Raw genomic sequence first — 25327 nt, 5'->3', positions numbered from 1 at the left:
AAACGTTTATAATTATATATTTAATCCTTCTTTTATCGATTCTTTAAATTATATTATTAACTAATAATCTACTTTTAATTAATTTATTTAGATCTTTATAATCCTATCGCTTTAAACTTTTTAGGAATGTTATACTCCTTTCGCTCTAAATTATATAATTTAATATATTATTCCTTATATATTAATATTCTTAATATTTTTATTCCTTATACTAGTACTATAGGTGTCGGTTAACGCACTCCTAAAGTAGCTATATTCTTAAGACGCTAGTCGTCTTAAGATACTAACCTCTTAATAAGTCCTATAATTATAGTAGGGTTATTCCGTCGTAAGCATTAATTATAATACGTACCCGGGTTATCGTAGCTCTATACCGGTGATAGGTCTAGGCCGTAAGGTCGGGTTAAGTCGTAATATCGAGCTACTATAAAACTATTATAGTTTAATCTATCGCGATTTATTGGTCCCCCTTTAAAGCTTATTATTAATTAATTTCGAAATATCTTAAAGGTATAAACTAATCCTATATTACTTAATTATAATTAATTTTAAAATAAAAGTAACGTTATAAAACCTATTTTAAAATTAAAGGAAATTAAGTATATTAATGTTTAAATTATATACTATTATATAACGGAATATAATTTTTATTTTAAAAACGCTTCTATAAAGTATTAAGAAGATTAATATATTAAGATTAAAGGATATAAGAAATATAAATAAAAAGTATATTAAAAAGATTTTCGTTTTTAAATAAATTATTATAAATTTAATAATAATATAATTATTATAGTTATTTAAAATTAATAACCCCTATTAATTAGGGTTAATTAGCTAAATATAAGGGATAAAGAATTTTTATAACTAAAGTAATTTAATCTCTTTATTAATTGAATTTCTCAAAAAACCTATAAATAATTAATCCTTTAAGTAAAAATTTAAATTATTATTATTAAACCGATACCCCTTTAAAAATAATTAATAAAGGTAAGATACGATTAACTATTAATAAAGATATACTTTATAATATTAATCTAGCCTTTATTAATTAAATTAGAATATATTATATAAAGAATATTAATAAATTCTATAATAAGGTTATTTTCCCTATCTCTATTAATAATCTAATTTTATTAATATTATAAAAGTAATAATAAAGGATTATATTTATATAAAGGAGATTAAAACGAATAAAAGAGTTTTATATAACTTTATTTAATATCCCGTTAAATCGATAGAAATCTATAGATTAAACTTTAATCGTTTTAAAGGAAGGATAACGTTTTAAAAAGTATTTAATTTAATTCGTCTTTAAATCGATAGTAATATTATTAATTTAAAAGATATATTAAATAAATATCTTAAATATATAATAAGAAAGAGCGTAACCAAGTATATATTATATAAAGGTTTAATATTTTAAAATATATTCCTTAAGAAAGATTAATAATTACCGACTTATATAAATTTCTTTTTAATTAAATCGCCCTTTAAAACGGTATAAAAAGATAATATAATCGATATAATAATCTTTAAACGCTTATTATAACTAATAACCTTTTAATAAGGACCATTTAAATCGTAGCTTTAGTATATTACTCGTTAATATACTTTATATTAATTAGATGTAATAGAAAAGAGGAAGAGATTAATTTAATTTATATCGAAATCGAAGAGATGGGTGACTCCCTACTTATACCTCTAGGAAGGCGTTGTTGTTGCTATTCGTCCCAAAAGAGGGTGGTTCACGAAGGGGGTGGCTCTGTATTAGGTGGTCTAGCTTACCTGGATGGGAACAGACGAGTTCAACGCCCTCGAGAAGCTCGGCCCTAAAATCATCCCCTTCGTTGTCTTCAAGCTGACGCGCGAGACTACCGAGAATCTGTTGGCCGTGGTTCTATGCGAGCCCACCTCGTCTCGGCATGGCCAACATGTCAAAGGGAAACTTTGGCTAATCAACATACTGGCTAGATCACGTTTTGGAGAAAGACCCTGCCTACTGCCCTGGCCTGGATGGTGATTTACAGTGCCAGAGGCGCCAGATTGTCGAGCTCAACTTCCAGCGCAATAAGCTTGCGCGAGATCGCATTCGGGATTGGCAGAGACACTGCCGGGAAAACTCGATTCATAGTGTTACCCTCGTCTACACCAGCGGCGATGAGTACTTCGACTTGCTCGACATGGGGCCTGGTATCATAGCTCATCTCATGGTTGAGTACTACCACAACCGGGGAGGCTTCTACTATCAGCTTTTGCATGAGATCGTCCACGGCCGGAAAATGGGTGCTATGGAGATCGAGAAGCCTGAAGAATTCCAGGTGTGAACGCTATTCTTCGAAGGTATTGATCATGCAAGGCACCCAAGTATCGCCCTAACGACTGGGAACGCGGGCTGTCCTTTTGGAAAGATAAAGATCCGGACACGTATTGAGCGTTTCATCAACACTGTTGCAGTTGACTTTGTAAATAAGCATGTCGAGAGTTTGGAACATAGTCCATTAATTATATGGCTTACATATGCCAGTTTGGCTCCTTTTTTACCCACGGAAGTTTACACATTAACAATGAGATCCTATTTCCACCCAACAGTCCGCAATCAGTCTATCTGGAGCTGGAATAACACCTCCCGGTCAGAGCCACTTCCAGGTTGTAGACGCTCCCTTATGTTATAGTTCAAGCCCGCCAAGGCGTCCAGTTGTATCCGCTCGTGCTTATCGCCATCCTGAAGACATCTATACACATTTTCAAACTCATGTCTTAGGGAGTCTAGGCAGAGCTCGACTGTTTTCGCATCCATCGTGGACCAATTCTTGTTGTAGATGAAAACATCGCCGCACCAAGGGCTTTTGGCATCGCGAGCTGTGTCCCCCTGGGAGTCCCGCGTCATGTTGAGAAGCCATGGATTCTTCTTCAAGTCATCGTTCATTCTGTACATCATGGTGTAGAAGCCATTGTCCTCTAAGCACGAAACTTCACTCTCCCCCACAGCATCGTCTCCAGGTCTTCCAAGGTAATTTCCCGCAGTCTTTCGGGCTTCAGCGTCTTGGTGTTGACTTGGAAGGCAAACAAGACCTTGTTCTGGTGGTAGCGCCCTTGGACGGCTTTGATGAGCATGGAAGGTTCTTGCTCTTGAGGGTCCGATTCGTCGCACTCGAATAATTCCACCTCTACGACCCGCGGGCTTGGAACCGACTCGCCTGTTTCATCCGATGTCGCCGGGAGGTGGATGACGGGGACCGACGCCACTGGATTCCGGCCCTGATGGCGCATGGGGTCCAAGGTTATGATGCTGTCCACCGACGAAGAGGCCATTGACAACTCGGGTACTGAGTCGACCTCACCAGCCAGGCTCTGGTTGTGCCGACGCGACGTGTGCGAGATATTCTGATTCGAGGTGAAGGCCTTGATCCCTAACACGCTGTCTTGAATCAACGTCACCATGTCCCGATAAGTGGCGCCCAGTGCCCGGGCCAGCCCCACGTCCGGCGGGGGAAAGCCGGCGGGATATGCCCACATGGGGTAAATCATGCGGTGCGTATCCTTGGTTGTGAACCGCCCAAAGTGGCCAAGCAGCTGCCAGCACAGCCAGCATGACTTCTTGCTGCAGCCGATATAGTCGAGCGGCTTCGGGAAGCCCTCTTGGGAGAAATGATGGAGCAGCTGGATCTCGCAGTGCACGCGGGCCGTGCCGCGACTCGCGCGGTGGTCGATGAACCTTCTGAGGTCTTGTCTGATGGTATCGCGGTTGTTGCGTTCTTCGTCAAAGCCGAGTTTGCCGGCCCACGATTTGATCACGTTCGTGAAGGGGGCTATGTCCCACGACTCCTCAGGGGGCGACTTCAGAACCACGATGTCGTATGTGTAATCCTGCTGCTCGGGAGATGTGCAAATAGTGTGGAAAGTGTCATATGTGTTTCCTAGCCGGCCCAGATAGTCAATCCACTTGACGACGCGGGCAAAATCCTTGAATGCCTCATCGATCTGGTCGGCATCGTTGTTGATGATCTTGTCCACCTCAAGGCTGAATTGGTGAAAATTTGTGTCTGAGCGGCACTCTGAGGCAGTCAACGCGCATTTATCCAGAGCTTCGTCAAGAGCCAGGCCAGAGGGGGGAGGAGTCTGTCTGAATACCATGCACGCCTCAATGGCGGTATTGATTGTTGCTTTGGTTCTTGGAGTGAGAGAGGGCCATAGTGATGTATCCACCTTCTCGACACCTCTCTCCTTCCAGCTACCGACCTTGTCCGCATAGAACCTGACGCGCGACGCATTGTACTTGCGCATAACATCCCACATCTCCGTTTGCAGGGGCTCCGCCGCACTCCCGTCCTTGCAGGATAGCTCGTTGAACCAGTCGCAGAGCTTCTGTGCGAACTCCTCGTCCTCGCTCGCCATCGAGGCCGTATCATCGGAAGACACGGACGGGCGATCCAAGTCTTTATCGCTGAGGTTTTTGGCCACGTAGATGGTCAGCCGGCGCTGCTGTTCGTCCAGCACCATCCCGGTAGCAGACACATGTGCTTGTGCATCTTCCTTTTCTTTGGACCGGGCAAAACAATCAGCCAGGCGGTCCAGGAAGTCTCGGAAAACCCGTTTGGTCTTGGGTTGGTGGTGTCGTCCGTGGTGCTCTGCGTCGCGGAGCTGCCCTTTGGCTGCGACATGAAGGTAAAGCGCCGCTGCATAGAAAGAGTTCTTATCAAGTCCCGGGATATTCCAAATGGTTCTCTGAGATGTAGATGGTGGAGTGCTGGCCATCGCGCTGGGTGAGCTTCTCCGTCTATCCTTTGGTCTTGTTGGCAGGTAGCGGATGGGAAGAGGCTTGATACGTCGCTGAGTCGGGCGTTATTGTTGATGATGAAGACAAGAATAGTATTAGGAAAACAAAGGCAATTAGTAAAGGATTCTGCCTAAAATACTTGGTCACGGGAACCGGTTTAAAAAATCTCCTTGGTGTGTCGCACAGAGTCTATCTAGCCCAGCCCAGGCGGCGTCTTAATACACCGAGCGCCCAATAATGGTCAGTCGGAGATGAGGAGGGCAGCAAATCCTCTTGATTGGAGGTTGGCTAAAACCTGATCACAAGGTTACTACATTGCTCTTGCATGTCAACCTAGCCTGCGACGACAAGCTTGCGCCCACCTGTAGGCGCGGCTACAAGGCAGCCAAAGCCTTACCTATGTGTTCTGTCAGCTTACTGCATGGCCTCACTGGCTGAGGCGTTTTTGGCAATCTATGATTCATTAATTATGTGTCATAGTCGACGCCCGAGGCAGTACGGGCGTGCAGCGGCATTGTGGTGATATCGAGACCTCGAGCTGGTTAAAAATTAACCCCTTTCCTTGGGCTTTAATGGTAGCCAAACTGAACATCACTCTTCCCCCAATTGATTACGCAAGCCAAACATTCCACGGACAAAACCCAACTGGGCACACGAGATGCAAGAGCAAGGCTACGGGGCGCTAGCGAAGTCGCTTTACTCGAGCGATCCTCGAATGCGAACCTCTGTTTTGAACTCCACGCCGCCGCTGAAAGGTGCATGGACGCCTTGGAGCCAGCTCAGAGATCGAGCCGTCGTCCTCCACCTTGGATCGAGTGGATCATTCGAAGAGCCCGTTGAATATACGAGCGCCTCAGCGCTCGCTATAGCTCTCCGGGAACAAGTTACGGCATCCCGAGGTCCTTCGCGTTCAGTATACCTCCTCGAGGGACTCAGTCAAGATTTCATCTCGGTCCTTGGAGGCCACTTCCGGATCCATCCTTCTTTGTTCATGGACCATGAAAGGCTCGTGCCCGCCGGTGGGAGACTCACCGGAGAGAACGGCGGCATTCCGTTCCTGCCGTCCGCAAGCTGCGGGAGGGACCACGTTTCGCTCAAGTACCACGAGCCCCTAGTCCTTCCTACACGACCAGCAGGCTTCCGGAATCTCTGCGATGTATCGGGACGGCATATCGCGATGACGAGACTAGTCGGTCAACTTTCCGACGTCGGCATAAGCAGGCGCAAGTGTACTTTCTGGAGCAACGAGACTCCGTCCGGAGGATGGTCATGTACGTATTACCTTAAGGGAAAAGAAAGGCCGCAAAATGAGAATATCGCTACCAGAAGGAACCTTTCTGCATCTGCTGGCAACCAACTTTTAACCGTCAAGGCTGTTCGGGTGCTGACTGTGACAGGTTTGATAATTTGCGATCCCCCAGTACAGCGCATTCTTACCGATTACTCAGGCAATTTTGGATATGATGTTGCTGCGTCTCCGTATAACTCTGGATACATAGACTTTGTACCGCTATCGCACCAGATGAAGATGCAGTGCGGACCTCCTAGGTCCTCGCTACTTGACGATCTGCTATTCTACCTCAAGAACCACAGCGACGCATTGGAAACCCCGATCGTGCCTAGGAGCCTGCGCGTCTTTGTCGACAAGATCGTTGCTAGCCACTTCCTCAAGCTGGCCGAATTCCTCCAAACCAACATTGACATCGTACAATGGCACCTGTCCAGGAGACACGACCTGGCGCTATTCGCCGTCGCGGCAGTCGAGGAGCTCTGGAGTGATGTACAAGCCTGGCAGCGGCGGACGGCCGAGTACCAGGACGACCTGGAGGCCATAATGCTGCAGCTTCACATCCCCTTGAAGGGAACGGAAGACATCGACGGTCGGATACGGAGCTGGACCAACAGCACCGCAGACTTCCAGTACCTTTTACGCCGGTATCGCGAGATCGGACGGCGCACGCAGGGCCTCGCCGACGCCATCTCGGCGCTGGGCAGCTTGGCGGGCAACCGCGCCATGTCCAGATCGGCAGATTTGTCACTCCAGGAGGCGGCGCGGGCTGGCCGCGAGGCTCGAAGCATGAAGACCCTCACCACTCTGGGTCTGCTGTTCCTCCCTCTCTCATTCTCGGCGTCCGTATTCAGTATGGCTGAGTCCTACTTACCGGGAAACTCGATGTTCTGGGTTTATTTTGCTGTTTCACTTCCCCTAGTAGCGGTCGTCTTCTTGTTGTCCTTTATCATGGAGCTTGGGTATACTGAGGCCTTAAGGCATTGGTCACTTATGTGGCTGATGGCTCATACCAAGTGGAGAGCAGGACGTAGAGAGATGAATCAAGGCACAGACGTTGAATCCAAACAGCAGTCTGCGAGGCATTGAACAGTATAATTCTGTCTTCTCTACACATGGCAACCACAAAAGTAGAAATATGTATTGATAGGTTCCTAGAAAGTTACCGAGTAGAACAGAAAGATGCTTAAGTAGATATAACTGATGTAAAGAAAGACAAAATGAAAATAAGCTAGGTAGGAGTGGCAATTCAACACAACTCAAAGCACACTATTAAAGCGTTTTTATCGCCTTGTCGTTCCGCCAACAGCCGATTTTCATCTCTGAAGAAAACAATCGACTTTAGTCGTTATAACAAACCGTTCCTCAAACTCTTATAGTGCACCAGAAATGGAAATCCAACAGAGAAGAATAATACACTTAAACCTCAATGTCATCATACTTGCACTTGTCCATCACCCATTTCTCTGCCATGATCAAAGGGTATTAGCAGCAATTCATCTCGTCGGGCAAACTCCAAGAAAAAGGGGGGAACTTACCAAGGGCGGCAGCTGCAGTGCTTTCGGCGTTCTGCCACGGCTCAATTGTGTCACGGGGGGAGTGCCCTTCGTCCACATATTGAGAAGCTCCCGAGCCTGCTTGGGCGGGTTGTCTAGCGGGGGTTTTCGGCGTCAAGGGTGCCGTGGGAATAGAAATTAGTTCTGGGTTCTCTATTGTAAGGGAAAGAAGGAAGAGATTCCGAATTAGCATCTTGGCTCTCGTTTGTTTTGTGGTTACTGGGGCGTGGAAAAGGGGAACTCACTTCATATTGGGCAGCTTAGCCTTGATCCCGACAGCGTCAAGGTGCGTTATCTCGTGCAGCAGGACCAAGCCGCCCACGGAGAAGTCCTTGAACTTGTACGGCGCCAGCTTGCACCAGCTGCCGCGCTTGCCGGGCTCGTACTTCTTGGCGTCCATGCTCTGCTTCGTGGCCTCGTCGGTGAAGTATTTGGGGCAGACCTTGAGCTCGCGCGGCTTGCCCTTCTCCTCGGGCTTCGGATCGGTAGCAGCGAAGCTCGAGCCGCCATGGACCTTGCAGTCCGCGTCGTCCTTGGCTGCACAGCGGACAGTGAAGGAATAGTCATTGGCTTCGTACTTGGCGACGGCGTCCCATAGATTCTTGACGTTCTTCTCATCTTTGGCCCGGAAGTAATGCGTCCAGCTGTACGGGGCAACTATTAGCACGATAACACGACAGACAGACTTGAGAAAAAGGAAACAGGAGGGGGGCTGCTAGGGTGGAGAGCGTACGCTTTGTCGGTCATCTTCATGTGATCGTGGGCGTATTGGGCAAGCTCAGCGGCATTTTTGAAGTCTTTCTCGAGCTTGGCCTTGTTAGACTTGCTGCAGCCATCCCAGGCAGTGATCTTGCGAGTCTGAACAACTTCAACTCCTGGGACTCCCGTAGGTGAGGCTGAAAGGAGTGGTGCCACTATCAGGACTGCGGCCGCAAGGCCGAGGATGTTGAACGAGGGAGTCATGACGATGGAAATATCTTAAATAATCAAGAAGGTGAACAAGTCCTTTGAATTGGAAGGAAAGCGTACTGTAGTGATGGTGGTGTTTTGTTTGGATTGTAGGGAAGCCTGAAATGAGAAGATCGATGGCTACTCTATATAGTCGTTATTAGTTACATAACCTCGGCGTTTTCAACTGAGAGCAGTGGATATGATATAAGGGGCACAGCCAGGCGCCTAATGTCAGACATAACATCGGAGCAACTAATGTGCCCCTTCTCGTAATTAGGTGTAACGATCCTACGATCCTAAGATGCTTCATTCTAGGTCTCTTCAAGGAAACGTAACACATAATCTGCGTGCCTGACCACTTCTCTGGGCTTGATGATTAGAAGAATAGTATGTACACTTTGGATAACCACACAGCCTCGTTGTCGATCGCCAAGGGTCGATGTTTCCAACAAAGCCCAGGCGTCGGGCTTGTGTTCAGCTGAATGTTTCTTTAGCCGTTAATCAGGCCGTAATTCAGATTTGACATCGATTCATTGGCTGGTGGTGTTGGTGGTGGCATTGTATCGTGATGCAGTCTGTGGGGGCTGTTGGTTATTTTCGGTATTGGGTGTGGTGGCAGTGTCGGCTGCTGTCGACTTTTATGGGCTTTAGCTGATCCCCCTCATGTCGTGTAACGAAAAACATGCCATAGAGCCTTCAGTTGGTTTGAACGTCGGCGCGGCACAGTATTATTTGGCTGTTTTGTGACGTCATCCCGGAGAGACTCAGTTACCCCATCTAGCCTGATCTATATTAGGAATCGGATTCTTCCAAAGAAATACCAGTTGGTTTGTTGCCTTTCTTTCCAACTCCATAATGTATTAAATCCATCAGGCTTGCGACAATAAAATCCGACTACGATCAACTCTTCCACACTCTACCCACTGCGCCAATCTATTCACCGTCAAACGAACAACATGGGTTTTTTCAGATTCGATACTGATCCCGAGAAGAAGCAGGCGAAGCTCAATGTGAGCTTGACCGTGTCACCTACTCTGTCCATCAGCGACCCCAATGCAGCCCTTCGCCTTACCGTGACCGTGTCGATCGCGTCCACGAAGCATGAAGGTCACCGGCAGAAGCCCCTGACCCTCTGTACAGAGGGTGGCGTCCTCGAGCAAGTGAATCGGGGCGATGGATATATGGACATCTTCGCGCGGGGGGCTTTACCTCGCTGAGAAGCACCGGCGACGACAGCAAGGACGTCGCCTTGGGAAGGGGCTACCGTATGCAATTCCACTCAGACAGTGACGCCGAGGACCAGCTAGAGCGTGGGTCCCGCTTTCTGACGGTGCCGCCATCGGAGCGAGAGAATCTGGAAGCGCAGCAGGACGCGGCGGTGACGAAAGCTACAACTACTATCACGCACGAGCTGGACTGGAAGCGCATCTTTCGATTTGAGGAGACGCGCACTAGAGATGATTTAGTGCCGGGCGAGAAATTCGAGATCAGTATGAATGAGGGTTCTATTGGGACGAATTGGTGGTGCTGGGGCGACCTCGACGGGGATCTGAAGGGGAAGAAGTTGCATATCTGGCACGAACACGAAGGATACTACGGCGAAGAGAAGCCCCAGAAGGATAATAGCTGGGTACTGGGGGAGGATCCTATGCACCTTGACTGGGAAGATATCACACCCGAGGGGAAAGCAATATTTACTATAGTCGAATAGGGGTTTTTATCTAAGGAATACAGCCAAAGTCGGCCACTCATTAAATGGCAGTGCTTGGAAATCACACGATGACTCAGTGTATCCAAGTCTCAAGTCAATAGTCACTCATGTAACCGATGGCTAATGCGTAGGAGAAAGTAGCACCAGGGGCGGGGAGCCAAGGAACAAATGTTGAGTCCAAGCATAACGTGAGGCATTGCACATGATAATTCTAGCTTCTCCGTACATAATGGCCAAAAAACAAAAACATACAACACCGAGGATTCCCAGGTCGTCACCGACCCTAGTACTAATTCGGCTCTCTGCTGCTTATATATGGGAGAGCGGACGGGATCCCTAGTATTCAGCAGGATGTGGTCGTATGTGTTAGTTATTGTCTTGTAACGATATATGTTGCAACCACTAATGTGTTGCTTTTTTGGTACACGGATCAGTCAGACTCTTCATATTAACTACATAGCATCATTTGTACAGGTGTTTTTGTCGCTCATGTTTCGTCGTATTCTTCTGAACAACCTCACGTTTCCCGTTCTTGCCCGACAAGGCCAATCCCACCTTTTGTCCCGAGTCTTTCGCCTGGGGCAACTTTCTAGTATATGTTGCTCTTTCCCTGTCATCTTTCTGTTGCGAGAAGAACCTTTGGTGCGGCGCCTGCCGGACAGAGACGCAGAGATGATGTGTTCGACGTCCATCGGGTTGAACCTCGGGGCGATACGCCAGAGGCGTGTCCGTACAGCCTCGATGAACACGAGCAGGGCCACAGCCATATTGAGTGCGAAGTTGGCGATAACGTAGGGGCCCGAACCGAAGCTGAATGCGGGCGTGTCCAGCACGACGGGGACGAACAGGGACTCCTCCAAGACCTGGACCTGCGCCGCCGCTAACGCGCTCAGGAGGCCGTCCAGCATGGACTCGAGGGTCGGGGCGACAACGTGCGGCGCCGACTCGTTCTGGCTCCCGGCCAGATGGAGGGCAACGTAGGTATCGATGTTGGTGAGGAAGCTATCGCAGAGGATCGACCGCCACTGCGTCGTGCCGAAGACCTGTGCCATGAGGTCCAGCCTCCGCGTTGCGGCCTGGGCTAAAGGCATAGTTGCAAGCCAGTCTGTCACCGTACCGTTCCCCGGCTGTACCTCTATTGTGCGGTTGGTGACGTTGACCGCCACGCTGAAGACCGTCGGCTGGTAGAGGATCTGGCATTGCAGCTTATCGAGCGGCTCGTACAAGCTGTTTTGGAGGGTGGCGAACGCCACGTAGTATGTGCTCTGATCTGTGCTCTGATCTGTGGTTGAGTTTGACGACGCAGCCCCCATTACGCATGCGGCCCTATCGTCGAGGGCAGCGGCTGCGTGCTCGGACATCTCGTGGTTAGGGAAGGACCCCTTGGTGGCATACACATTGAGAGGCGATCCCAATGGTTTGTCTTTGCGCTCCAGGCGATATTGGGACGAGTAGTTGTACGCGCACTCCACCGTCGCCTTGACGCCGTTCTCGGAGAACCGGTACCCCTTGGGGGTTGGCTGGAAGTCACGGTCTGTCAAGCCTGCCGAGCTGCCCACGCCGTAGCTGCGAGTCGTGTAGATGTACCCAGTCCTGTCCAGCTTTGCGTGGGCTGCAGTGCCCCCTTCCCAGCTCAATGTGTTTTTCGCATGGTCGAGGATGATGCCCTCCTGTCGGAACTGTGGGGCAAACGTGAATTCACCAAGTGCGGATGTTTTGGTGTAAAGCCCGTTATAATCTGTGAAGTTCAACGGCCACACGTTTTGGTATCTTGGAACAGCAATCTTGGCTTCCACTTTTCGAGTAGTGGCCACAGGGGTAATGGCGCCGGACCATATCGCGCCTGGGAACCAACTCAACACGAAAAACACGACGGTTATTATGAAGTGTGGCATCGTCAGTGTCCATCCGATCCGCGGCACTGACAAACTGGTAGCTAATCTCAAAGTCTCCTGCTTCAAGCCCGGTGTTACAAGCCTCCTTCTCATGCTCAAGTTGATTGCTGTAGCTACGTTGTGCAGATATCAGTTTAGCATACTCCATCTTTGAAAAGCATGATTTACTTACTCATAGACAATACTAACAATGATCCGAACACACTTGACGTGATTTGCACCAGAATTGCTGTTGTCGACCTGTTCTCACTGAACCAAGCTGACCCTTCAGCTGACCCTCTCCATTGAGTCCGATCTAAAGCAAGCAGTATCGCAGATACCGTGTTGGTGAAGTAGAGAACCATCAAGCTCAGGCTTCTCTCCCAGAACCCAGCCCTTGACATTCCCGTTTTCTTCGGGTGACTCGTCATCCTGGTCCTCGCCCTTGAGTTCCAGGCCTCTCTCAGTACGTTGTGTGATTCTCTTGAGAACCATCAATCAAATACTCATCGCCAGAAAAGATCGTTTACACGGGCAAAAAGAAGGATAGAAAGCAGCTACAAGATCCGCTGACAGACAGATCTTGCATCGCCATTACAGCAAACTATCTGGTGGGTTGACAGCTTGACATCGAACCGAAAAGGGAAAACAAAAAACGAATGTGAAACAAACACCAAGTGGCAAAGGCTTACATCCAGGATATGCCTTGGCCCCCTACACCCGTCCCATACGAGGTTGCTATGGGGGCCAGTGGCTCAGAGTAAGCATCTTCCAAGTACGTAGTGCATCCTTCCCGTCGTGAGATTGGTAATAGGTCGTAAATTATTGACGTTTAAACACCCAATGCTTGGCCGCAGCTTTGACCCAAGGCTTAGCAAGGCGGTATCCTATAGCCGATAAAACAATTTTCAATCGGGGAAGATGCCGTGAATCCTTGATACCCCTGATTTAGCGATCCCAAACCACGCCACTTGCCTCGGCAGCGCGCCTCTCCTCCTCTGATAGCTTCTTTTTGCCAATTTGGTCCCGGATCTCCTCCATCCGTACGTTCCAGTACTGTACCCAAAACTGCTTGAATGGATCCGTAACTTCTCGGTCGCTTTCGGCCTCAGAATCTTCAGTTTCCCAACCATCATCGCTACTTTCGCAATCAGCATGAACCTCAGTCCGTTGCGGTCTCTGCGGCGTTATACGCGGCGAGGATGGCGATGCGATTTTGTTAGCTTTGCAGATTCTGCGGAACTTGTTCTCAAACTCTTCGACGTGGAGTTCCAGCTCCTGCAACAATACTTTTTCCTCGTCCTGTATTTCAATAGTATCACCTGGAAAGGGCCGCCAACGCACTTCCTCAGCGCCGCTTCTCAACGGATGCTTCAAGCAAAACTGCTTTGGGTCGCAGCATGTGTGTGTAAGGCCCAGGATTTCAAAAGTGAAGAACCGAATGGCAGCCATATGGCATTGATGGGGTATTTGAAACCCCATCGAGGCCATTGTTTCCACAGCGCATGAGCTTATTCCTCGGATAGCGACCTGCGAACCATGCCGAAAAGCCCTTCAATAGATAGACAAATTGAGTGCAGCCAGTGTTCGAACAGGCGCAGGAGCACTGGTCTGTGAACTCTCTCGACGAGAGAGACCGGAAGTATCGAGCAAATGCCTCACCGCCAGGTTTATATTTTCCGGCAGATCGGTTTGACATCTTATGTCCCAAAAAGAACGAGGCGTAGTGAGCGCTCACAACACCCACTCTTATATCTGTGCCAGAAGTATCCGAGGCTTTGTATAGATGACGGTATGGATCTGCACCATGATCTATGAGCCACTGTCCGAATTGGAGCTCATACGAACAGGCAATTAAGGGCAGCTTGTTGTCGGCAAAGGCGTCAACCTGAGTAAACCCCTGGCTAAACAAGACTTCCGTTAATTCCATCTCTTGGTAGAAATCGTAAAGACGTTGAAAAGTATGCCATCGATCCGCGAGGGAGGAATCTTCAGTCCCAGATTCGTGCATCGTTTCGATTATCCCTGCCTCGTACGCACGCGGAAGAGGTATCAAACTCGCAGCTGAAGAGTTTATCCCCACCCTCTCGAGTGCTTGTAGAGTATCCAGTATGAGGCGGTCGCAGGACTTCCTCATGTATTTCGCGTAGTTACTCAAGGCCCTCTCGCCGCATACCCTGGCCATATCTCTGCACAGGAACGGCAGGTTTCTTGAGAGAAGAGTTCCAGGAAATTCGAGAGCCGCTTCAAGTATCATATCAAAGCTTTTGAGGCAATGACAATCTGAATGATCGACAAGATCAGAAAGGCGGTTACGACAAAAGTCTTGGCTCGCCTCCAATGCATGATCGAGTAGTGTATGTTTATCGGGATCCCCTTTGCTCAAGGTGCAGTAGTCTGCTGTCGAGAGAATTAAGACAAGCATGTGAGGCTTTCTCGCTGCAAAGTGTAATGGTGTATGGCCCATGAGATTCTCTTCTTGTAAAGCTTTTGGGTACCTGGTAATCAGGTCGACAACTTTGGGAGCATCATCGGCAAGGATAGCCATGGTGAGAGGACCACATTCATAAGCTTCCCCGGCAAGTTTCAGTAAAATTTCGAATGTAGATATGACAGTGTGTGGTTATTTACCTTCGGCGAGTCTCGCAGACCTCAGCGGGACGGGTTTGGTATTGACCAATCCATGGTCTATGGCAACATCTCTCATCCAGGCTGGAGAGATGTCAGTCTGTGCTTCTAAAAGTATTTGCACTACCCGGAAATCGTCGACGCAGTCACTTGGCTTCACGAACCCAAGTGGCGACCTAAATGTTAAAATAGTCGTGTCAGATCGATTGTATTAAAGATAACGAGATTGGAAAACCGGGTGAGAAGACTTACATGCCGCTGATGTCATATGTGTTTGCCGGTACGCCCAGGTCTAGCAACCCAGATAATAAGGTCACTGTTGGGTCTGAATATTGTCCCATTCCCCCAAACATCCGACGGTTAACATTTAACCGGAGCATCGTAGCATGTATCCAGGACTGGTTTATTTCATCGACCGCTTTGGGGTTTGCTCTCCCCGTGATGACCAGACCCTTAATCTTCTCCAGGGCGGTTTTCATGCATGAGTCCAAGCATGAGGGGCAACTTTTGCAACTACGCCGCATGTGTTGCAAGCAATCGTCACTTATTCCATCCAGGATCTGAAAGACAGGGTCGCTTTTTCGATCCACGGTCGGATAATACGTGAAATTCGGACTTATACTGTTCCCTCCAGAGCCAAATGTCCTATCAAAAGATACGTTCAATACGACCTTCATCAGACGGACAAGACCATAGAAGCGGACACCAGACTTTGCACTCCATTCCGCCGTGAGCTCAGCTTGGGACAAAGGACAATATGTCTGGTGGGGTCGCCCATCGGTCTCCCTGTATATGCCGAAAAGGCCAAAGCGAATTTCCCTTTTCTCAATTCTCCGTCCACGGCGGCAACAGCAGATCTGGTGTCTACTCAAGGTAGTGAGCCTTTTGTCTTCGGGGCTGCCATTCCGGTCTGTTGTGGCCACGATTTGGAAGTTTGACATTTCTTCAATAAACTCCCTGTAAGCCGCTGGTTTCGAAACCAGGTGGTTGAATAGCTGTGACGGGTTGGTCTAAGAGAGCTAGGTTAGCCACGCCAATCGTCTAAGCACTGCGTATTACTTACGGGCGCACGGCGGCTTTCCAGTAAAGTAACCATCCTGGACTCAAACCCAACAAGTTCCCGTTTGAATTCTTGCTGGGCGAGCAGGCGTCCCTCACGCTCATCCATCTGAACAGCTTCAATGGATGTGGACAAACGCCCTTCCATCTGGTCAAGCCCATCCAGTACGGCGGGCAAAAGAGACCGTATAGGTACATTCAGAGAAGCGAAGTCTGACTGGAGCTTCTTGACATCGGAGGCGGTTTCGGTACTTGTGGTTTCGATGGTCTCAAGCTTATCCAGCTGAAGCCGTGAAGAGTCACTTTTGATATGATGAAATTCAGTTAATTTCTAGTTGCTTTCGGATATACCTTGCCTAAAGGCACAGGAGAAAACAACTAAGAAAAGAAAGGGGTATAACCCACAGGCCAAGTGCCTGCAATGCCAACTGCAGAGTTTGGATTGTATGGTCAAGCGTCATAGCAAGCTGCTCAAGCTTAGAACGGTCGAAGGCGTAGGACATCTTCTTGCCCGTGTTCTTCAATTTGTCTTTCCACGAATGAGGATCGGGGCATCCGTTCAGTTCGACGACAAGGCGTTTGAGGGTGAGGAGCTCTGCCTTGCAAGCCTTGATGGACTTATTAACGTTGTCCAGGGAGCTTTGTTGCGGCTGCTGGGGCAATTGCTGGAACCGCGACTTGATGCCATCGATGAGAATGATCGTTCTCTGCAACATTTCGTTCCGTCGATTGACCGACCTTAGCTCCTCAGTTCGGCCTTTCAGCGCATCGGCATACTGCGCGATGCCACCGACCACGGTCAGGCCAAGGGAGACGAGTCCGGCCGCGGACGCAGCCACAGAGAGAGGGTCGGACATTCTACGATACCGTGCACAAGAGTCCTATTGCATAGCTATCGATGAATTCTGAATGGAATTGGATGTTGATGGTATACTTCAATGTTGGGAATGAGCCCCCAGCCATGAGGGGCTGAGGTCTGCGATGTCTTGCTGCCTGAAACGGGCAGATCTGCGAACACAGCCGGCCTGATTATCGCGTGTCCTAGAATGCAGTCATCATGCAGGCTTTACCCGCCGTGGACCCCTGAACTTGCTCCGATTCGCCATTGACTCCATGGGTCCTTAGTACCCCTCATCTAGGCTAGATATGGCCTTTGCTGAACTGCAAGCCGTATGGAGACACTTCATCTGTAAGGTACGAATAGGTAGGGGGGTGAAACTTTAGCCTTATTTCATTTTAAGCAATCAATTGAGCTTCAACATGTGAACAAAACTGGAAGCGCGGGAGAAAAAGGGGCTGGTGTCAACGGGGACCTGGTATTAGTGGGTGCGGACGGGGGCCCGCGACTGGTAGCTGTCGCGCTCGTCCTGTGTCATGCGCCAATTGGTTCACTAAGCGCCGGCGCTGCTTGACCTCGCAGTAATCGTCGGTTTCCTTCGTGTTGCTAACCTCGTTGCGACCTATCGCGTTTTCCTGGACCGAGCTCGCTGATTAGCCTTGGGTGATAGGGTGCCTGATCCAGCTTCGATTGGTCCGTTGGCTGACCTCGAGGAACAACTGCCATTACTTAATTTCCTCGCCAAAGTCACCGTCGAACGGCTCCGGGTGACAACGGATGTCGTCAGGGATGCCGCCGGGCTAGTATCTGGCTGGATCTGTCATAATGGAGCAAAGAGAATGGTTCAGTAAAACTGAAGAATTGGTACCAGGTAGAAAGGGAGGTAGAAGGAAACAAGTGTTTCTGCATGTGCTTCAACTTTGGGTTGGCATGACCTGCTCCATTTGGTAGAAGATGCGATGATGGAAGGTGGGAGTTGCCTGCCAAGGCGGGACGAAGTGGATAGAAAAATCACTCTAACGGGCCGATAGAGTACATTTAGACACAATCCCGATTCGGAGTTTGGCATAAGCCCTCAAAGTGTTGCCATCCTGGTCGGTCTAGATTCCGACAATCCTGCCGCTCGCAGTGCTCCTCCTGCATAATAGGCCGTCTTCCATAAGTTGAAGCAAGGCTGCATTTGCCATAGGCTCACTATTGTTGCAGGTGGCCGTGCCTGCCTGCAACGCCCTTCCAAGCTAGCTGATACTGGAAGAGGCGGCGATAGTATCGTCGTTAACGGCTGCTGCTGGAACTGCTCGATCGTACGCTGCGTGCTCGTCCGGTTTCACGTGCCATATGCTCGATCTGTCAACCAACTTGACCAGTCTGCAGATGATGCTTTCCTGGCCCTCGGTTTCGATATGCCACCCTGGAGTTTCCCCACGGAGTGATCTCCGCCCAAACAGGAAACCTGCAGGACATCTTGGCGTACAGTCCCACCGGGTTGGGCTGGCTAGACCTGTGCAGCAGTGCAGTGCAACCCTACGCGTGTCCGCCCAATATGCAAGGCGTTCGTATAGCGTGCCAGTCGTCAGTGGCGTTGCTACGGGAGCCAATCAACGTCGATGATGGGTGAAGCTGCATGAAGTTTACATCAACACTCTTACACTGCAGAGAGAATCGACTGGCCTGCGATGCATCCCGGGCACCCGGGTGTTAGTAATGTCGTGACCAAGTAGCAAATTTGCTGAGTCGGTGCGTAGCTGACAGCGTTCCAACTTGAGCCGCTATCTCTGTACGACGTGGCACGAGCGACTAGTTGCCGAGCTGATGAGTGTTGATCCGATGTTGCTGCTTAGCACTGGAGCTAGCAGCTCTTACGCACCGAGCCGGCTTTGTGTGCGGGAAGCTTCGCAAGTCAGTACTGGGTTTGGCGCGCTGACTGGCCCGCAAGCTGCATTAGCGACGCAATATCATGAGCTGCTTCGTCGAATTAGAAAACGCCTTGGAAGATGCGCTCTCATAAGCAACGATCACCATCCAGAGATACAACTCTACAGCAAGCACACAGCCGATGGATGAATGCAGTGCGCTCTTAGAAGCTGTCGGATCCGGACTGTAGTCAGCTACACGTAGTCCGGAGATGGTGTCGTCAGCTGTGCATCACCTACTCCGGACGGTGCGTCTAGACGAGCCTCAGCCCTTCTCAAAATAGCACAGTCGAAGAGACGGATGTCCAAGGCAGGGGCACCAATCATCCATCGGCATGGACTATGAGAGGACTACAACTCCTTGTTATATAGCATCGTCACGTCCGTCAATAGAATGCAGACCTCGGTTGATCACCCTCCGCTTTCTTATCTCCTCCATCAAGTCTTATTCCATCCATGCTTGCTATTAGCCCCTGTGATAGTATTTATTTGTTGTACATCCTTCTCGAGACGCTTCGCCAAAGAAACGTTCAAGACATAACGGCGAACAGGCTCAATCATGTTGACCTCTTTGGGCTGTCTTCTCCTGTCCTGCGCGACCGTCGTCCTGGCGGTGCCGGAGAACATCTCTCGTCACCACTCAGATTGCCCTTCCGTCTGGGGCAAGGTTGCTAACGACTTGAAGAGCACGCTTGTCGGCAGGGATGGGGCTTTGACTGACAATGGTCGCGCCTCGGTTCGGGTCCCATTCCACGACTGCTTCCCAGGGGCTTGCGATGGCTCCATCATCCTGGCTAACGAATGCACCGACCGACCTGAGAACGGACAAATGATTCCGATCTGCGGTATCCTCGGCCAGAAAGCCAAGGACTTCAATGTCGGTACTGCAGATATCATCCAGCTGGCAGGTGGTAAGTGGTGGACCCCCGCGACTATGCTGCTTCCACGAGGCAAGCTGACATTCGAGCCGTAAAGCGTTGAGCATCCGCGCAGCCGGCGGTCCGGCCCTTGCCTTCTACGCCGGCCGCAAAGACTCCAGCACGGCGAATCCGGCGGGGCAGATGCCCGACCAGAACGACCCCGCCGACAAGATCATCGGCGACTTCCGGGCCAAGGGCTTCTCGCCCACGGAGCTCGTAGCCCTCCTGGGCGCGCACACGGTGGCGAAGAACAAGGCGAACCAGGCGCTCGACACCACCGACGCCCGCTGGGACAACGTCTTCTACTCGGAGACCGAGGACCACCGGGCGCCGGCCACGCTCAACAGCGACACAGCCGTGAGCAAGGCGTCAGCCACGAGGGGGACGTGGAGTGGGTTCGCGGGCGACGCGGGGGCGTGGGAAAGCACGTTCATACCGGCGTAAGTCTCTCTCTTCGTTTTGGACGAGGTTCTGGGGATTGATGGGGTCTTGACATGATTCCAATAAGCTAAACAAACTATCGTAATCACAGGATGCAGAAGATGACAACAATGGGGAATGATGTCGGGAGCCTCGCAGATTGCTCACGCGTCATCACCGACACGTTCTAGTGAAGTAAGAACGAGTTTCCGGGGTGCCGGTGTGCCGGTGTGCCGGGGAGCGAGACGGAAATGCTGCGCCGTAGACAGCTAGCAAAACCAGTGATCAATGGCCAATGGCAGCTTGAGCGAGACAAAGACCGAAGGTGACATAGCGAGTGAGGGTGCACAGCAAGCTGAATCTGGTTAAAATGGCCACTTGCATTTGCCGAATTCTAATTGACTAATATATTCTATTGAAAATGAGCACTGGTCTACAGTGAGATACTGTTGTGTTCGAGAATGGGTCGATGTCATGAGGTGATTGACGACTTTGGGGTGTCGGGAGACCAATTCCAGTTGGAGATGGGGAAATCCTGGAGCGCGCCTGGCTAGCAATGCTCTACCAGCCACAAGTTGGGGTTATCGGGGAAAGCTAACGCCACAGAAATCACCCCGCAATCAAAAAAGGGTGGCTTTCCTTCTGTCTGATGCGCCGATGATGAGTCGCCCTAGGCAGAGCTCATCAGTCACAGTGTCTGTCACCCCCCCTCTTGCCCCTGGTAGGTTGATTTGTAGCAGGCAGAGCTTCTCAAATCGAGTACAAAAAGGCCCCTCATCCTCCATCCATCAGCGCTCTTGGGGGCGCCTCATTGCCCGTCTGGATTTAAAAGGGGGTGCTGCTATCTGCCTACTACTTACTACATCATACTATTACTATTACGTCTCGATTCGATTCGACGAAACCCCATTCCCACCATTGCCTTCGCATTACACAACTCGACACAAGCAGCAAAACGGAGCTCGCCCTGAATCACCACCAATCAATCTGGGATACCGCAGTGTCCTCGACTTGCACTACCAACATTGCATCCATTGCTACTTACAACAAACTTGCATACTCACATCCCTCCCCCTCCCTCCCTGTTGCTCGCTTCTAGCCGAGTATACTCTATTCTCGCTATACCTATATCGACACCCCTGCCTGTTTCTCGCCAGACCACAACGCACAACGCGGGTTTGATTGGTAGCTTGTGTCGGGAGCTCGCAAATCCTCCAGGTAGGTTCGACGTCACTCACTTTCTTTGTTAACCGTGGCATATCCACTTTGGTTTCCTCCGACACCACCTCCCCCAAAGCCCCCTTCGCTCTGCCGCGTCGTGCCCCGTTGAAACTACCGGCATGATGCGGCCAAACACTTCCAGATGCGTGCGCTCAACCCGTGGACATGCTTGCCGCATCCGGTGATTTCGTCGTTGTACTTGCCATTCGATCACCGCATCGCATCGCGTCCCATTGCGCCTGTCTCCAAGTTTCATCGTATTTCCGATCTTACCTACCATTCATCTTTTTCTCCGGCCTATTGCATCCATCTCCATCTTGACCTCTAATGCACTGCAGCTTATGGCATAATTTGCATAGACCAGTGCATAAATTGGAGGGCCAAGCTTTCTTGAACCCCACACCGCCTTCCAAAAACTAGCCCGGCTAACAAAGCTAATGCGTTGCACGACCAGCTATCGAATTTAGCGGGCCCTTCAGCTCGGAGTACGTACCGTCCAGAGCTTCCCGTCAAGCGTCACAATTCCACATTCCTGGCGCATTTTCTGAGACGAAGACGGCAGCTTGTCGACGTGCCCGCGCAACAAAGCTATCCGCCTACCTACTTAAACACCCACGCTTCTTTTTTGGCAACTCCCTAGAACCGCACGCGTCTTGGACTTCCGAGACAGCTGCAATCCATCCCACTCCTTCACCAGCTCGGTTCCTCGTCGCATACCTATCTTTCCGCGCGCTAGGGGTGTCGAGGAGATAGACAGACATCTTGGGAAAACAACTGGAGCCAGATGCCATGGGATATCCCAGTCCTCAACAGCTTAGTCCAGAGGTATTGTCCAGCTCCCACCTCCCTCCAGCAATCATCTCATGGATTGTTGGAGGTCACATAAAACCCCATTGTCATCCTATTCTAACCCACTCAAGCAGGTAGTTACAGCAAGCCGACTTCACGACCACGATAATATCCCCCGCGATTATTAAACACCGCCACGATGCTGAAGAACTTCCGGGCGGGCGATCGCCTGCGCTACCCCATTACCATCTCCAAGTTTATGAAAAACAAGGGCGACGAGGTCCAAAAGGGCGAGGCATTATTACAGTACACCTACAAATTCGAGCGCACCATTGGCGATCCTGCCCTCAATGAAGAGCGTACCGTGGAAGAGACGGGCTATGCCGACTGGGGCTGCCCTACCGAGGGCACCATCAACAAGTGGCTCGTCAAGGCCGGCGATGTTTTGACGAAGAGCCAGCTGTTTGTCGCCATCGACGAGCCTTGCCCCCACGATATGCAGTACGCCGGCTTATGTACCGAGTGCGGTAAAGACATGAAAGAGATCACATGGGCAACCGAATCGATGGACACGGACCGCGCCACCATCGCCATGGTCCACGACAACGTGGCATTGACCGTCAGCGCCCAAGAAGCCATGAAGGCCGAGATCGACCTCCAGAGACGCCTTCTGCAACAGCGCAAGCTGAGTCTGGTGGTCGATCTGGATCAGACCATCATCCATGCCTGCATTGACCCGACCGTTGGCGAATGGCAACGTGACCCGACAAATCCGAACCATGGCGCCGTCAAGGATGTGCGCACTTTCCAGCTGGACGATGGCCCTCGAGGTGTCACATGCGGGTGCTGGTACTACATCAAGCTACGACCTGGCCTCGTCGGATTTCTAGAGCGCATGTCCGAGTACTTCGAGATGCACGTGTACACCATGGGTACTCGGGCGTATGCTGAACAGATCGCCAACATTGTGGATCCGGACAAGAAGCTGTTTGGTCACCGCATCATCAGTCGCGACGAGAACGGCAGTGTTACTGCCAAGAGTTTGCAAAGACTCTTCCCCGTCAACACCAACATGGTTATTGTCATCGACGACAGAGCCGACGTGTGGCCGAGAAACCGACAGAACCTTATCAAAGTCACGCCCTACGACTTCTTCAAGGGCATTGGCGATATCAACTCGGCATACCTACCTGCGCGAGAAGACACCTTGGGCGCCGCTGCAGCTGCAGCTCCTCCAGCCGCCACAACACCTCTCCCGATCAGAAACGGCGATGCCTCCAAGAGCCCAGGCGCGCCAGGTCAAGCCAATAAAATACCAGAACACGAAAAAGCAGTGGCAGCCAACCCGAACGGCGTGGATGAAGCTATACTACAACTTCAAGTCCAGGAACAGGAAAGAGCCCTCGAAAAACAGCTTAAGGAGCGACCTTTGCTTCATATGCAGGAAGAGCTGGACAAGGAAGATACGGAACCTACTTCAACTCAGTCATCCGAAGAAGGAGATGATACTCCCCCAGACGCGCCTGAGCAGCAAAATGGCCACTCTCCGACTCCACACCATCGCCACAACCTGTTGCGTGATGATGACAACGAACTGTCTTGCGTAGAGCAGCACCTGACGGCAACCCACAAGCAATTCTACCAGCAATACGATGTCCGACGAGCCTCGAGGCATCGGACTCAGGAGATTACATCTGAGCTTATTCCGAACGTGGGCGCTGTGCTGGACTACCTCAAGGGGCAAGTTCTCAAGAACTGCGTCGTTGTGCTCACCGGCATTGTTCCTCAAGGCGTGGATGTTATGGTATCAGAAATCGGCTTACAGATCATGAGCTTCGGGGCTGATTTGAGGCGCAAACCAACACCAAGAACAACCCATCTTGTTGTCAGTAGTGCCCGGCCACGTACAGACAAAGTGCGCAAGGCGGCAAGGATACCGAGCATCAAGATTGTCAATCAAGACTGGCTTGCGGCTTGTCTTGCCGAGTGGCGCAAGGTGGACGAGACGCCTTTTTTAATGGATATCAACCCGGGCGATCGAGCAAACCGCTCCGCGCCTCGGGTTGACGATATAGAAGACGACGACGAAGATAAAAGCCAGCCCAAAATCACCCTTGTACAATCGGGCGGCCAGCCGTTATTCGAAGAGGAGGACGAGTCCGGGGGCGACGTGTCGGATGACGAGGACGATGACGACGACGAAGAAGAGAACGATACGTTCGGCGTGATACCATCGGAGCCGGCCAGCCCCGTTCAAGAGCTCAAGAAGATGGACTGGGACGATATGGACGACGAGTTGGCTGAATACTTGGGCTCGGACGTGGACTCGGACTCGGACGCAGAGAGCCTGTACCAAGGCACCGCCAAGCGGAAGCTGGACGATGTCGACGACGGCGGCGACAGCGCTGCGGAGGAAGGCACGGGTAGTACCCTGTCTAAGAAGCAGAAGTTGGCCAAGGCCCGTACCACGGGTCTGCGCAACGTCGAGAACGTGGGCGAGGAGGAGAAGGACGGAGAGGGCGGCGAGGAGGACGGCGAAGAGGAGGATTTTAATGACGAGTTGGAGGCCGAGCTGGAAGCCGCTTTCGAGAACGAAGATATGGCGGACGCGGATGCTGAGGAGCCGGAGGCAGAGGCGGCGGCGGCGGCGGCAGCAGGCAAAGAGGAGGATGAGGTGGAAAGCATGGAGGAGTAAGTAAACAGAAGGGGGAGAGAGAGAGGGCTAGGCCTCCTTGCATCTTTTGAAAACTACCCCATTTGAGAGAGTGAGAGAGACACCACTGATTTGCGTTTGGAGTTCTGGACGGCGGTGCATAGCGAACATAGGACCTGGAATGGTTGTATTATACAACAATTGTAATCACACCTGGTACAACAAGCACATAACAATAAAGCCTCTGTAGATACTATTTTGTGGTCAACGTCTATTTCTCTGGCGAGTTTTTGGTTTTGGTGTGATGCGTGGTGATGCAATGAACGAGCCTGTGACATCGCCAGTACCTAAATACCACTTTAACGCCATTTCCTACTTCTTTGCAGTATGAAATGATCTAGCCGGGCCATAGACACATATATAAAAGTCAATTGAACTATCTACTGTCTTCTTTCCCTGTCAAAGAAGAGCATCTGTGTCTGAAGACGAGGGTACAGAGCTGCATAAGTGAGAAATCATGTGACTTTGATTATGTAACCCAGCCAGACCCACCATGGAACCGACCTGCGGGCGGGCTGTTTGGAGAGCTTCCTTCAATTGGGAAACGGCCATTAGCAATTTGGGCGACGACGAAACCAACCCGCGGAGCTCTGCCAATTTCCCTCAATTGAACGACGCCCAACACCAGCCCACTCGAAAGGAGTCTCGCCCGAGGTCAATTCCGTCACC

General features: G+C 50.4%; 9 protein-coding genes across 9 annotated transcripts; 5 read left to right on the top strand and 4 right to left on the bottom strand.

Annotated features, from left to right (window-relative positions):
* Nucleotides 1-1789: 1789 nt before the first annotated feature.
* Nucleotides 1790-2324, top strand: PG998_006444 (uncharacterized protein; the record flags this gene model as incomplete). The annotated part of the gene is made up of 2 exons (XM_066873262.1): nt 1790-1914; nt 2132-2324. The coding sequence occupies 2 exons, from the start codon at nt 1790-1792 to the stop codon at nt 2322-2324; spliced, it is 318 nt and encodes a 105-aa protein (XP_066733359.1).
* Nucleotides 2325-2958: 634 nt separating this feature from the next.
* Nucleotides 2959-4755, bottom strand: PG998_006443 (uncharacterized protein; the record flags this gene model as incomplete). Its single annotated transcript, XM_066873261.1, has 1 exon — nt 2959-4755. One exon carries the CDS (start codon nt 4753-4755, stop codon nt 2959-2961), a length of 1797 nt encoding a protein of 598 aa, XP_066733358.1.
* A 680-nt stretch (nt 4756-5435) lies between these two features.
* Nucleotides 5436-7154, top strand: PG998_006442 (uncharacterized protein; the record flags this gene model as incomplete). The annotated part of the gene is made up of 1 exon (XM_066873260.1): nt 5436-7154. The coding sequence occupies one exon, from the start codon at nt 5436-5438 to the stop codon at nt 7152-7154; it is 1719 nt and encodes a 572-aa protein (XP_066733357.1).
* Nucleotides 7155-7484: 330 nt separating this feature from the next.
* On the bottom strand, nt 7485-8584 carry PG998_006441 (uncharacterized protein; the record flags this gene model as incomplete). Its single annotated transcript, XM_066873259.1, has 4 exons — nt 7485-7531; nt 7604-7716; nt 7867-8265; nt 8355-8584. 4 exons carry the CDS (start codon nt 8582-8584, stop codon nt 7485-7487), a joined length of 789 nt encoding a protein of 262 aa, XP_066733356.1.
* A 944-nt stretch (nt 8585-9528) lies between these two features.
* On the top strand, nt 9529-10283 carry PG998_006440 (uncharacterized protein; the record flags this gene model as incomplete). The annotated part of the gene is made up of 2 exons (XM_066873258.1): nt 9529-9679; nt 9715-10283. 2 exons carry the CDS (start codon nt 9529-9531, stop codon nt 10281-10283), a joined length of 720 nt encoding a protein of 239 aa, XP_066733355.1.
* Nucleotides 10284-10735: 452 nt separating this feature from the next.
* PG998_006439 (uncharacterized protein) lies at nt 10736-12178 on the bottom strand (the record flags this gene model as incomplete). The annotated part of the gene is made up of 1 exon (XM_066873257.1): nt 10736-12178. The coding sequence occupies one exon, from the start codon at nt 12176-12178 to the stop codon at nt 10736-10738; it is 1443 nt and encodes a 480-aa protein (XP_066733354.1).
* Nucleotides 12179-13105: 927 nt separating this feature from the next.
* PG998_006438 (uncharacterized protein) lies at nt 13106-16701 on the bottom strand (the record flags this gene model as incomplete). Its single annotated transcript, XM_066873256.1, has 7 exons — nt 13106-13540; nt 13596-14728; nt 14789-14961; nt 15038-15077; nt 15402-15780; nt 15849-16146; nt 16250-16701. 7 exons carry the CDS (start codon nt 16699-16701, stop codon nt 13106-13108), a joined length of 2910 nt encoding a protein of 969 aa, XP_066733353.1.
* A 2453-nt stretch (nt 16702-19154) lies between these two features.
* Nucleotides 19155-20126, top strand: PG998_006437 (peroxidase 40 precursor; the record flags this gene model as incomplete). Its single annotated transcript, XM_066873255.1, has 3 exons — nt 19155-19506; nt 19571-19955; nt 20048-20126. 3 exons carry the CDS (start codon nt 19155-19157, stop codon nt 20124-20126), a joined length of 816 nt encoding a protein of 271 aa, XP_066733352.1.
* Nucleotides 20127-22144: 2018 nt separating this feature from the next.
* On the top strand, nt 22145-24640 carry PG998_006436 (FCP1-like phosphatase; the record flags this gene model as incomplete). Its single annotated transcript, XM_066873254.1, has 1 exon — nt 22145-24640. One exon carries the CDS (start codon nt 22145-22147, stop codon nt 24638-24640), a length of 2496 nt encoding a protein of 831 aa, XP_066733351.1.
* Nucleotides 24641-25327: the final 687 nt, after the last annotated feature.

The sequence above is a fragment of the Apiospora kogelbergensis genome (assembly GCF_038363985.1).
Source record: "Apiospora kogelbergensis strain CBS 113332 chromosome Unknown utg000003l_segment0_segment0, whole genome shotgun sequence".
In the NCBI taxonomy this organism is placed as follows: Eukaryota; Fungi; Ascomycota; class Sordariomycetes; order Amphisphaeriales; family Apiosporaceae; genus Apiospora; species Apiospora kogelbergensis.
The sequence above is the reverse complement of the archived record's forward strand: the minus strand, read 5'-3'. Positions and strand labels throughout refer to the sequence as shown.